At 60.6% G+C, this 12,969-nt stretch overlaps 1 protein-coding gene across 19 annotated transcripts in view; it reads right to left on the bottom strand.

The window, feature by feature from the left end:
* WNK2 (WNK lysine deficient protein kinase 2) overlaps positions 1–12,969 on the bottom strand; it is a 130,865-nt gene that overhangs the window by 24,421 nt on the left and 93,475 nt on the right. For 8 of the 19 annotated variants that reach the window (XM_078061944.1, XM_078061951.1, XM_078061942.1 and 5 more), the window contains 6 exons: positions 10,902–11,113; positions 9,882–10,070; positions 9,103–9,201; positions 3,697–3,741; positions 2,073–2,332; positions 1,687–1,783 (listed from right to left, as the gene is read on the bottom strand). In XM_078061944.1, the coding sequence (XP_077918070.1) occupies positions 1,687–1,783; positions 2,073–2,332; positions 3,697–3,741; positions 9,103–9,201; positions 9,882–10,070; positions 10,902–11,113 (902 nt within the window). The remainder of the gene's footprint in view (positions 1–1,686; positions 1,784–2,072; positions 2,333–3,696; positions 3,742–9,102; positions 9,202–9,881; positions 10,071–10,901; positions 11,114–12,969) is intronic. The other 11 variants (XM_078061954.1, XM_078061946.1, XM_078061956.1 and 8 more) reach the window with 6 other exon arrangements.

The following is a 12,969-nucleotide window of genomic DNA, read 5'->3' as shown; positions in this document are numbered from 1 at the left end:
TTTGCAAGATGAAAAAATTCTGGAGATGCATGGGGATGATGGTTGAACAATATTAATGCTTAATGCACTTAAGACTAGCACTTCAAAATGGCTAAGATGGCAAATTTTATGTCATATATTTTGATATTAAAAAATTGGAAAAAGAAATAATTTTTAAATTTTAATTGAAGTGTAGTTGACATAAAATACTAAATTAACTTAGTTTAAGGCGTACAACGTTGTGATTCAAGATGCATATACGTCACAAAATGCTCACCGTGGTAAGTTTATCACAATACTGCTACGTTCCCTGTTCCCGTCTCATCCCCCACAAGAGTAAAGGCAACCTGGGGCACAGTTGTACGCTGACAACATTATGCTGAGTGGAATAAGCCAGACAGGAAAGGGCCAACACTCCATGATGCCGCTTCTGTCCACAGAAAGTAGAATGAAAGTTAACAGGGGCTGGATAAGCAGAGGCCCCAGAGACGGGGGCTGGAGAGTATTTTTCTTAGAGGTTTCTATTTGGGATGAAGAAAGTTTTAGAAATGGATGGTGTGATGGCCGCACAACATTGTGAACACGTGGAGTACTACTGAATTACACACTGAAAAATAACTGAAATGGTGAATGTTATGTTATATAGATTTACCACAGTAAAAATAAAAAATATTTTAAAAAATCTTGGTAAGACTCCCTGCCTTTCGAACAATGAGACTAGCGAGCTGGTGAGATGGGGTACGGCCTGCACGGGTATGAGAGCCCGTGTGCTGGAGTCCAGACGGCGAAGGGGAGACTCACCCGCCCGGGCCCAGGGGGAGGACCCCGCGGGGCCAGGGAGCCGGGCTGAGGACTCTCAACTTGATCACAGAATATACCAGAGAGGGGGTTTGAGGCATTAGGGCTCCAGGGCTGCCGCTGTCTGAGGACAGCTGCTGTCACCGGTCACTTGGAGGACACAGGGAGGCTCGGGCGCCGTGTGCGTGGCAGGAGCGCAGAGAGCACTCGGGCCACAGCGGACAAGACGACTGACAACTGGGCTGAAAAGCCAGTCCCAGCACATTTTAAAGAACGGCAAACACCCAAAGTTAGTTCTCTTACACGGTTCAGTTAGGCTAAAGAGCAGTAATAAAAAGAGTATGAGGAAATTAATAACTATATTGCTTCAAACCACAGTGGAAATTACAAAATAATTTGAACTGAAGGTTAAAGAAAATGCTACATATCATCAAAACCTTTAGGATCCAGATAAAACCACGAGAGGGATTTTTATATGTTGAATGCCTGTATCATAAAACCGAAAAGGCTGGAAATCAACGACCTGCACATCTCAAACATTCTCGACAAAAGCCGCCCAGACGTGGAAGGAGGTAATAAAAGGAGAAACCAATGACACATAAAAAGTATTATCAGAGCCAAAACGAGTTCTTTGAGGAGGCTAAGAAGGTTTATGAGCCCCTAAGGAGGCCGCACAGGGGAGGGAGGGAGGGGCACGTGCGCAAAAGCCACCATCAGAAACAAAAAACACAACATCACTACAAACTGTGAAGACAGGATGTTATGAGCAGCTTACGTCAATTAATTTGAAAACTTAAATTTAGGTATTTACCAAATGTTAGAAAAGCAGGGCTTAACAGAAAGAAAAAACAGAAAATCCAAATGGCACAGAAAGTATAAAAGGAATTGAACCCGTAACGAAAACCTTACCCTCGGGGGACGGAGAGGTGTGAGCAACACAGCAAAATGCCAGCCACGGCGTGTGGGCGGGGGCCCACGCACGCTCACCGTGCAATTTCCAACACTTCTGTATGTTTGAAAGTTTTCAAAACAAAAGGTCACAGGGAACCTTCCCGCACTCACAGAAAGACCTCGCAGACCAGACGGGGTCACCAGTGGGCTCTGCTAAACATCGCAGGAAGAAGGGACACAACCTGGCACAGCCGCCCCCTGAAGCCCGAGCAGGGACCGCTCCTCCCGGCAGGTGGTGAAGCCGGCCCAGCGCCGTCACGGGGACGCATCGCACGACACAGCCCGAGACGGCAGCCCCGCGCCCCTTCCGCCCAGGCGGCCCGCGCCCGCTGCGCCCCACTTACGGCCTGCGCCTCGCCCGCGGCCGGGGGCCAGCCCGCCGTGACCTCCATGCCGTGCAGCCTCTGCGTCTGCTTCAGCTGGTTGAGCGAGGGCTTCAGCTGGGCGGCCCCCACCGTCTTGCTCGTCCACTCGTCCACCAGCTTGTGCAGGTCGTCCGTGAAGGTGCCTGTCTTGTTGTTGCTGTTGTTTGCCTGGGCCTGGACGTGCAGGGTGGGCTGGGGGCCCGGCTCGGGGCCGGGGACCAGGCTGCTGGTGGAGGACCCTGGGGAAGCACACACAGGCCGGGTTGGCGACTGCACACAGCGCCGCCGACCTGCTGCAGGCATTCGTACGGTGGTCTTGCTTAGGCCAGGCAACACCTTGCTTCAGGAGATGGTCTGCATTTGGGGGCCCGCGTGCCAGCTTCAGACACTTTGGAACCTGTCCACGGGCCGTAAGGACTAGGCCGTGCCGGGCCAAAGGACAGCACCCGAGACGCTGGCAGCCTCACTCGGCATCCGCTCTGCCCGTGCTGCCCAGGAACCCCAGACTCCCCCGTGTGAGGGAGCTCAGAAAACTGGGGGCGGACCCCCAGGCTTCCGCGCCCTGAGCGGGAACACACGTGAGAATGCCGAGGGCTCAGCGTGCGCAGCCCCTGCCATCCGCCCGGCCAAGGGAAAAGGCCTGAGCGGCTTGGTCGTCGGAACGCTAATGGATCAGTGGTTTGGAAATTTAAGACACAAAATTGTGCCTCTCCTCAGCAGAGCATGTAAGGAAGGTATTAATAAAGTGTGCAAACACCCGACACCTTCAACTTCGGGCCCCCAAGCTCGGAGCCGTTTGCGGGGTGCAGGGTGTCTGCACGAGCAGGAACCAGGAGGCCCGGGGGCTGTGGTTCGGGGAGGGGAGGCCGCACAAAGAAGTCACACTCATCTGCTTCACTGAAGGATTAATTTTAAATGACCAACATGGGGCTTTTTAATTCTTTTTAGACTGTGACCCCCACCCCCACAACATAGAATTTTTGATGAGCAATTTAGAATAAGCCAATTTAAAATGTTTCTGCATTAAAAAAATAGCGTAACGACCATCTCCTCAAACAAGCCGTTGCAAAATGTAGTCTAGAGTGGCTAGCAATGAAAAAGCACAGACACAAACAGTTCAATATTAGTGATGGAATTTAACACACACAGAGCTATTTCTACATGAATGTTTCAGCCAGAAAAGAAAAAAGGAGGGAAAAAAAAAAAAAAGGTGTGAGGTGAGGGTGGTGGGCGGCCTAGGTGGACTGATACCCATTTCATCCCGGCATCTCTCCTCGGGGGCACTCATCTTTAGCACTTCAAGGACATACTCATTCCTACGGTTTTGGAAAAGGAGCCAATTAACGATCGGTAATGTGTGGACGTTCCGGGGAAGGGGAGTGTCAGCGTGTCAATCGGCCAAGACACAGAGACTCTAGGAGCCATGGAGACGCGAGGGGCACCCGCGGATGGCTTTCCCTCCAGGCAGAGGCAAAGCAGTGCCCTTGGAGGGTGGGCGCGGAGCAGACGCGCGCCCGCCGGCCGCGGAGACCCTGATGTGCACTAGCCACATGAAAGCCCATGCGATGGAGAGCAGACAAGGGGTAAAAAACCCGATAATTACGACTGCTGTGCTCTTTGCCTAGACAGAGACGCTTCAGGGCAGACCCTGCAAGGGAAGAAGAAACGACACAAGACCACAGGGTTAGGCAGGACAGCACACACGGGGGACGAGCCACCACACTCTAAGCACAAGTCATCAGTGTGCAAGGAAGAGCAAAGGCCAGCGCTTCAGAGAGGGGACCAGCCACCTGGGCTAACCGGGCGGCCCCGAGTCAGTGTGCGGGTTCCCGTGAGCTTCGCCGAGGGGCGGAGTGCAGGGCCAGGCCCCAAGCTTCAGGTAGAAGTGAATGTGTCTCTAAAAGCGTATTCAAAAAAAAAAAAAAAGAAGAAAAAAGAAAAAAAACCCAAAAAACAAAAAAGCAAAGCACACCAGTTGGTTTTCAAACAAGAAGCTTCTGGAGCCCCACTGATTGAGGCAAAAAACACTCTAAAAGTCAGCCAGGAGAGCTCAGTGGAGCCCCCCGGCTCTGCCTGCCCCGTAGGCCCATGGGAGATTTGTTTTCCAAGTGCAAAAAGATACATTGTTTTGCAGGTTTGAGGCCAATCCCAGATCCCAGGCGGCTGCCATGACCAGACCAGTGGTGCATGTCGAAGGGAAAGTACCGGGGTCCTATCTGGGGAGGCGGGAAGCAGGGCTGGCCCCAATTCCCTGCACTGCTGCTGCCTCATCTGGTATCCTGAGTCCACTGGGACAGGGAGAGGCTCGTCACTCTTCCTTCACTAAGCGTCAGGCCCTGCGGTCCTGGAGGCTGTCCGTGCTGCCCAGCACACCCTGACGGTCCGTGCCCACCTGGAGGGCAGACGGGCTGGCCCTTCAGGGAGCCGGGCAGGCACAGTGGGACAGGCAAGGATGGCTCGGGCGTCCCCAAGGTCACTCAGCAAGGCTGCGCTATCAGAGAGGGTCAGAAAGGGTTGGCGCTCCCGCCCCAGCCCCTCACCTGAGCAGGACCCCCCCCCCAACTCCCTGAGGAGTGGCCTTGCACCTTGCCAGGGAAGGCAGGTTGCCACCCGTGCTTGAGAAGAGAAGACAAAGGTCGGCCCAGGCTCCAAATGAATTGTTCTTCTAGTTCAAAAGGGAGATGATGTTCTGTTGGGGTCTGTAATGTGCAAATAACAACGAAGGGGCCAGGCAGGAGTGGTCCGGGCCAGCCGTCTCTCAGAGGGAGCTCTGCAGGGCCTCTGCCGGTCTGTGTCCTGCACGGAATCCCCCTGGGAGCCCCGGGCCCTTTGGGGGCTCCGCGGCACTCGGGTCCCAGGCTCTGACTGCGCACGGCAACAGGGGAGGCGGACGTCCCCAGCCAGATCCTGTGGCCTCAGCCGTCCCACACAGACGGCCCAAGGACACGGGGTCCGCCAGCCAGCCAGCCAGCCAGCCCCCCGCAGCCTGACAGCCGCGCATTCTTTCGGGGCTGATTCCCGCCGTCCTCTCGACAAGAACAACGGGAGCTGCCTGCTGGGAAGCACCAGACAGGCCTGGGCCTGTAGTCAGGGCCCCAGAGGTGGGGCCACCGGCCACCGTGCTCAGAGGGGGAGAGCAGCACTGGCCCACAGAGGCAGGGCCCACAGGGAGCACAGACACCCCCCGCCCTCAGTGAACCTCTAATCAGAAACGGACTCCACGCCAAGATCGTGCCGTCCGCGCAGTGCAGAGCTGCAGCCGAGCACGGACGTGTCTGGTGACGAGCCCTCACTCATGCCACAGCCCTGCCCGTCCTCGGGGGGTCCCCTGAACCTCCTCCCCAGTGCCTGTGCCCTGCCCCTGATGCCCAGCACGCAGACGGCTGATGCACACTCCACCCAGCCCCACTCAGCTCCCTCCACGCCAGCGCACACACTGCACTCCTGCCCGGGCCGCTGGGCCAAAGGGCAGCAACGCAGGGGCACCGGGGACGCACGGGACCCACAGGAAACCCACACGCGGCAGGAGGCCTCCCCTGCGGGACTTCTGTCCTTAGCCAAGGCCTTGGGAAGAGCCGGCCTGAGGCCCAGAGCTACCTGGGGAAGCTTCCACCTGCACAGGGGTGCGGATGGAGAGCCACGTGGCCAGCTGCTGGGAAACGTTCCCCCAGGCTGCGAAAGGGCCGGGGTCTCTGGAAGGGACACGCAAGCTGTGTGTGTGGACGGCCAGCCCTGCCAGGCACCACCACCATCCTGACCCTCGCCTGGCTGCCGGGAAGATGCCGCAGATCCAAGCTTCTCCGCCACGGACAGACTGCCGGAGGGGTGGGCCGGGCCTCGGGGCCCTCAGCACACTCGCCACAGCCCTCAAACTCTGAGAAGGCTCAGAGGGGCTCCAGGGGCGCTGGGCTTGGCGCAGACCAGCCGGGGGCCTCCCCGCTCGCCCCGTGATGAGGCCCGCCTCCAGCCGGCTGGGCTCGCCCTGCACAGTGGCATCAGAGGCGCGGTCCTGGCACGGGCACCATACGAGCTGCCAGCACCAGAATGCCACCGGTTTCTTTGTAACGAGACATCAAGTCCTCACAGCGCCGAGCAAAGTGCCAAAACTAGCCCGTGAAGCACGAAATGGGAGGCGTCCCTGCTCTGCCCTGCCCTGCGCAACTGCCCCAAGGACAGCCCAGCCTGGGTGCCCGAAGGCCGTCTCCCATGCCCACTGCAGCGGGTCCCCACAGGGAGGGTCCAGGACAGCACAGGGCGAGGGCAGGGCCTCGGGGGCCGCAGAGACAGAGCCGCTGCCGCATGGACGGCAGGCTGACGGTGCTCGAGAACGCACATCCGAAGCTCACCGTGCAGATGCCCCGGAGCTGTCGGCGCCTGGGTCTCGGCAGGAGCCAGAGGCGGGGGGGGGGGGGGCCTAATGCCGCACCCCCGAATCCCGAAAAGTGGGCCTCAGGTTGCCCTAAGCCCTCCCATCGGCCACAAGGAGGGGTCTGTGCCCAGGGCCTCACCCTGTCTGCACTCCGTGGGGACCGGCCCTCCCCTCCCAACAGTGGGCCCGTCCGGGGGCCCACCCCGAGGAGGCACCCAGGCTTTGCCCTTTGCACGCTCTTCCTCCCAGGCCCGGCCGCCTTTCCCGCATGGGGTCCCCTCCTGGCGCCCTGCTCGTCTCCAACCCGGCCTGGGTGCCCTCAGGGACTCTGCACATCACAGAACTGTTATAGTCTTGTAACTTAACACAGACTGTTTTCCCGGAGCCATGCAAGGCCGGGCATGGACGGCCTCTGGGCTTCTCTAGCTGCAGGCCGCCCCAGCTGCACCCACATCCCGCGGCTGCAGCCCCCCCTTGCCGCTGGCCCAGATCCCGGACGCCCAGGCCCCAGAGCAGGCCCACCTCGGGGTTTTCCCGCAGCCCTGCCCTGAATGCCCTTCTCTCTGCCACGTCTCGGCCCTTGGGGCTGTGACCAGGCTTTCACGGGTACCTGCGCAGACTCCTCGGGCCTCCGAGCTCCCCAGTCAGCAGGAAAGCAGGCGACTGGCTCCCGGAGAGGCCGCGGGCTGGGCAGACCCCGGCGCACACGGCCTGGAGGGTGCATCTTCACACGCCCTTAGGCCACGCGTCTGCAGGGGACACAATCTGCCGCATGCTCTCCTGACCAGCAACCTCAGAGCCTGTGGGGGCCACGCTGTGGCCGAGGCAACCAAGAGCTCGGCCAAGTCGTGCTTGAAAAGGACCATTATGGAAGCGGCGACGTCACGGGGTGCGTAGCACCGGAGAAGACGAGGCCACCGGGCCGCACACACCACCACCCAAAATCAGCCCCCCTGGGCCAGGCGCCCGGGCTGCCACCAAGCCCTGCCTTACATGTTCCTTTCCTCTTGGCCACAGAGACAGAAGTAAAGCCTAAACCACTTGTCCCTGATGTGCCTCCAATTTTTTTTTTTAATCTTGGAATAACAACAGTAAAACAAATGAAGACCCCTAAACAAGAATGCAGAACCACGCGGGTACGAACGTGGAGCGGGGACCTGAGAGGAGCATAGGCTGCCTGACCGCTCGCACCTTTCCACCCCACACACCCCAGGGAAAACACCACCTGCTCTAACCACCCCCTTCCCGCGCCTGACCAGAGCTGTTCCCAGCAGCAATGCAACCGCCCATCGGACCACGAGATGCCTGGAGACCCAGGCGCCCTCCCCACATTGTCCCCAGGAGACAGCCACGCGCTCTCGGGCAGAAGAGGACCGGCGAGTGACCCAGGGAGAGGGATGCGCTCAGACCTCACCCCCCCCCAGCTCAGCAGCTAACCAATGGCTCAGTTGGGACACCTGTTAGGAGACGAGGACCACTGGACAGTCCCTGGGAATCGCTGTGGTTCTGTGCCTCTGACCTCTGCTACCTGGGGGAGGGTGACATGGCCCCTCTGATGGGGATGGATGCCCACCATGGACGTGGCCTCAGGTCCCGACAAACACAATGTATCTTTATTGTACCAGCAAAAAGCCACGTGCCCCAAACCAGCATTTCCAACCCAATTGAGCAAAGTTTAATTTTTGTGTTAAACAAAAACCTGAAAACCCCACAGCTTTGGATTCATTTTCCAATCGTTCTGAGAGAGAAAATAACTTTGGATGGCCCTGAGCAGGTGCGCCCTTCCTGGACAGGAGTCCTGGGTGCCAGCAGGACATCCCAGGAATCTGAGGGCCACCGGGGCTGAGGTTTGGTTGAGCAGAGCTCGGAGGAGCTGTGTGACCGACTTCGTGTCAGTCTGTGAGGTGAGAGCGGTTCACCAAGTCAAGTGCTCCAGCTAGAGACCAGGAGGGGCCGGGCCACAGGGAGAGCCAGCGTGGAGGCCGGGACTTGCCAGGACACCGAGAGGTTCCCCAGGTGCCCAGAGCGCAGGGAGGGGCGGGGTGTCCTAGCTGGAGCACCTTCTCTCAGCCTTTCCACATGCAGGGAGCGGGCGTGGGGTAACGGTGCTGAGTGCTGCGGCCCTTGTACGGAAGTCACACCCTCCAGTGACCTTCTAGAACTGTCTCAGCTCGCTACATGCAAGTCTTCAGAATCCAGACGCGTGTGAGACACACCACGCGTCTAGAGAAGGCCAGGGCTGTCTTTTTGTTGTCGCTGGAACTGGGGACAGTGGACGTGTGTATGCACCACAATTGCAACAGAAATAAAACTACGTCCAACGTAAAAAATACAAAATTAAAGAAACGGGTGAGGAGAAAAACGCAGAGCGCTTCGGGGGCCTGGGGGGCAGGGTGCCTGAGGCCGGGGGCGGGCGAGCCGCTGCACATGCTTCTGGCCCCGGGCATGAGCTGAGTGCATGCGCCGGCCGTTCGGGGCCAGGAGGGCGGGTGTGGGCAGGGCTCTGCGCTTGGCGGTGAACAGGTGGCTGCAGTGGGCGGGGAGGCATCCTACAGAATGTACGGAAGGTGATGAAGACAGGGAGGGGCAGGGAGAAACCAAGGGCCAGGAGGTGATAAAATACAAAGAACAAATACAGACAGATGGACACAGACACGGGTCCACTGAGGAATCGAGCGCGAGGTTTGCTACTAGACTTATAGGTCAGTCTCTCAGACGTTGGGTGGTAAACCGTCCAGCCTGCAAATGAATATAGAGGGAAGAGAACAAAGAGACAGGCATCAAGTACAGTCTCCGGGACCGTGCCTCATACCACCAGCCACATCAGCCTCGTCACCTAGCATCCACGGCTGTGCCTAGCCCAGCCCGGAGGACCACGGCCGCCGACCACGTAATGGAAAGGAGGCACCGCTGGAGCACGAGAGAAGCGGACCCTGGGAGGGCGTGCGGGGCGGCCGGGGCGGGCGCCGCCAGCGGTCCCCACGACTTCTCTGGACAGAGATGGTGGGGATGGAGCCCCTGCTCGCGCGGCTGCCGCGCCCACGGCCGAGGTGACGAACACTTCCTCCTCGAGGCAAAGCCCCAGCTCGGAAGCCGAGCCCTCGCATCCCCCCAGCCGTCCCTCCGGACAGAAGGCAGCTGGGCCAGGGCCTGGGGACCGGAGCACATGGCCGACGCCCTGTCTGCCAGGCGTCCCGGCGCCTTCCCCGGGGCGGCTCTAGCAAAGCACGCCTCCCTCTGAGCCGCACGCAGCCAGACTCGGGGACGGGTGGGCCACCCACTCTCCTTACTCAGAGGCTACATCTACCGGCTTTTCCTCCCGATGCTGTGGGCAGCCTCTGCAGCTGCTCTCGCCCCCTCACTCCACGGGGGCCCTGCGCGGCTAGCACATGCTCGGAGACGGGCAAGCTGGGAATCACCTGGGCCGTGCGCTCCGCCTCCATCACTGGCTAAGCCGGAGCAGATGTCTGCAGACAGGGAGGCCCGCATGGAGCAGGGCTGCTGGGTCTGAACTGCCTTCCCACACGGGTCTGAAGCTGCCGCGGGCCCTGCCCCGGCTTGGGCAGGGTCCTTAGCAGGAGGGGCTCTGCTGCAGTCTGATAAGTGACCTGGGGGAGGGGGAGAAGGGGTGACGGGCACAGTGAGGCGCTGCGGGTCAGACCAGCCAGCGCAGAGTGCATCTGTCCTCCCTGCTCGTTGCTGGGTGACCTTGGGGAAGCGGAGTCCCTGCAGGCAAAGGGCACGGGGCCTGGCGGACCGAGTGCAGGTGTCAGGAAATCCGAGACCGGCTGCCCACGCCCTGCCAGGCGTACGGCGTGCTGGTGCGGCGCCAGGACCGCGGCACGTCCGGAGAGGCACACCCGGGTTCAGGAGGCCTGTGACGGACCTGCTCACTCTAACCAGTTTCCAGTTTGCTTTAGGAATCCTCCCGGAATTCGCATAATCTGTGTAACTTGCAGTTCGCGGACGCGTACCCTGCGGGATCCCCATGACACCGAGAGGGCAGCTTGCAGCCAGCTTCCCGCCCGGCACGCTGGGGGATTCCAGCTCATTCGGTCTCCGCCGCAGAGTGCGGGGGTCGGCGTGCACCCTCCGTGCCTGGGCGTCCCCCCCAGCCCCCGTCCCGAAAAGGCATCTGCTCTACTCCCTACTTTCAGCAGGTGACAGGTGCCTGAAAAATGGCCAGAGGAAGCAGCCCAGCCCAGACAGCGCCCTGCAGGGGGTGGGCAGGCGAGAGACCTCAGCCGCCGCCTCCTGCGCACCGGGCAGCCCCCAGGCGGCTGAGAGCTGCGAGCAGGCCCGACTCACGGGGGGCCGACAGCTGGCCCTTCACACCTGCAAAGGCTTCCCGGCCCCCATGAAGGGAGATCCAAGACGTGCTCTTCCAGGGGTGGGCGCCTGCCCCCGCCCGCCCAGCGGACAGCCGGGAGGGCACAGACCTGTGCTGGAGGCCACGACCTTGAGCTGCTGCACCAGCGGGTTGAGCAGCTTCCCCGCCTTCAGCTTGCTCTTGCTCCTTCTCCTGCGGCCGGCGGGAGGGGCCGTGTGGAAGAGGCCCAGGTTGGGGGGCAGCGGCTTGCCCAGGCGGCGGTACAGAGCCTCGATCTCCTGCTTTTGCTGGCTTTGCAGCTCCGAGATCTCCTTCAGGTGCCTGCAGGAGGGAAGGGAGGGCGGTGGGCGTCCTGAGGCTGTCCACCAGAGGCCTGGGCAGGCAGGCAGGGCGGGAGGGCGGGGTGCGCAGCCGCAGCGCCCACGGACCAGGACCGCTCAGAGGCAGCAGGTGCATTCCAGACTTCCGGTCTTCACCTGCACCAGGAGGGCCCCCTGGGGGTCTCCTGCACACCCCCCAACGACGCTGAGGGCACGAGGAAGAGCCTCAGGAGATTCAAGTCCTCATGACGCTGCCGCTCTTAGTGGTTGGGGAGTTCACATCTACGCTCACAACACACACCCTACAAACCCCAGTGAAGAGAAAAACAACCAGAACGGAGAGGCTGCCTCAGCCCTTCCAGCAAGCGACATTCCTCCAAGTGAGGGAGCCACAGGAGAGCCACTGCACATGAGGCCACGTGAGCAAGGGGCAGCCAGGGTCCCGCCAGGGGGGCACCCGGCAGAGGCAATACCACCCCCTGGATACACGGCCATGAAGACCCAGGCGCAGTTACTGACTGTGGGCGAGGGAAGTTTCTAGAACAAGCCAGAGAAGGGGACCCACTGGCCTAGCCCACAGCCACCGTGCTCGCCTGCCCACTCGCCCACCTAAAAACCCTGGGCCTGATGCCAGCCCCTCAGACGTGTCTGATGGGCCTGGCTGCCCTGGTCAGGGGGCTCAGCCCCTCCGCCACACCCGGGCCCATCTTCTCAGTGCGTGGTTGGCAAACGGGGGTTTCTTGTGGCTGGACCACAGGAAGCAAATTCCGATTTCACCTCTGTTATCCTCAATGCCTGCGAGTCTTTAGGAAGATGATTCTAAACAGCAGATTGCTTTTTGCATCAGATTCGCCTCTGATGGGCTGATATTTTGAGGTGAAATTGCTGAGGGGGAGACGGATGGCAGGTCACCTGGAGCATGTGACTCAGGAGGACCTGGGGGAGACCCCCACTCGGAGGCTCCTGTTCCTGGGGCTGCGGCAGGCATCTCAAAGCACAGGGTTCCTGGGGCTCTAAGAACCACAAGTGCCCCCCAGCCCAGGGCCGGGCACCACTGTCCCCCACGGTGCCCACGGGGTCTGAGCAAGCAAGGCTACCTTCTATCAGGTGCCATCAGCTCCCCTCAATTCAGGTACAGAACCTCCCTGCCCCCTCCTAAATGGTCTCCCCTTTCCACTGGGATCCGTGCCCCTCCAGCAGGCAAGAGCCTGGACTTACCGCTGACGCCCCGCTTCCTCAGACCCCCCCAAACCCTTCCTTTGATGCAACTCTGGATCTGGTCCCGCCCCCACCTCCAGGCCCTGCGCCCTGGGAGCCGGCGGCAGCTGGCCCCAGCCCCTCCCCCGGCCCCCCCTCGTTGCTGTGGACCGCAGGCTCCCAGGGCGACCACCCCCGGAGTGACAGTGTACAGGTGAGCCCCTCACCCCCCGACGCCCCACAAGGACATCCATCCCTGGACCGAGCACCTCCTGCCTCCGAGTCCAGTGCTTGCTCCGTGCCAGGGCTCAGCGGCTGGCTGCCCGGGGCACCAGGAGGAGGGGGTTACGAGTGCCTGGCAAGTGCCCTAGGGCTGGTCCTGACACAGCGGCTGGGACAGGTCGGAGGGAGGCTGGAGCGCAGGGCCGGAGCGGGGGGGAAGGAATAAGAGCGTCCCCAACACAGCGGGGCAAGTCACACTTGCTAGGGGAGAGTGCCAGCCCACCGAGGGCCACCACAAGAGAGCAGGGGCCAATCAAGCCGCGGCAGGGCTCCCGCCTCTGCCCTGTCCCCAGCACAGGCAGCCCCAGGTGGACACGGCGGGATCCCCGGCTTCAGCTGCGGACACTTCCCCGAGCCGCCCCCAGCGCCTGCTTCTCA

This window comes from Halichoerus grypus, chromosome 14 (assembly GCF_964656455.1).
Source record: "Halichoerus grypus chromosome 14, mHalGry1.hap1.1, whole genome shotgun sequence".
Taxonomy (NCBI): domain Eukaryota; kingdom Metazoa; phylum Chordata; class Mammalia; order Carnivora; family Phocidae; genus Halichoerus; species Halichoerus grypus.
This window is presented reverse-complemented; position numbering and strand designations above follow the sequence as displayed.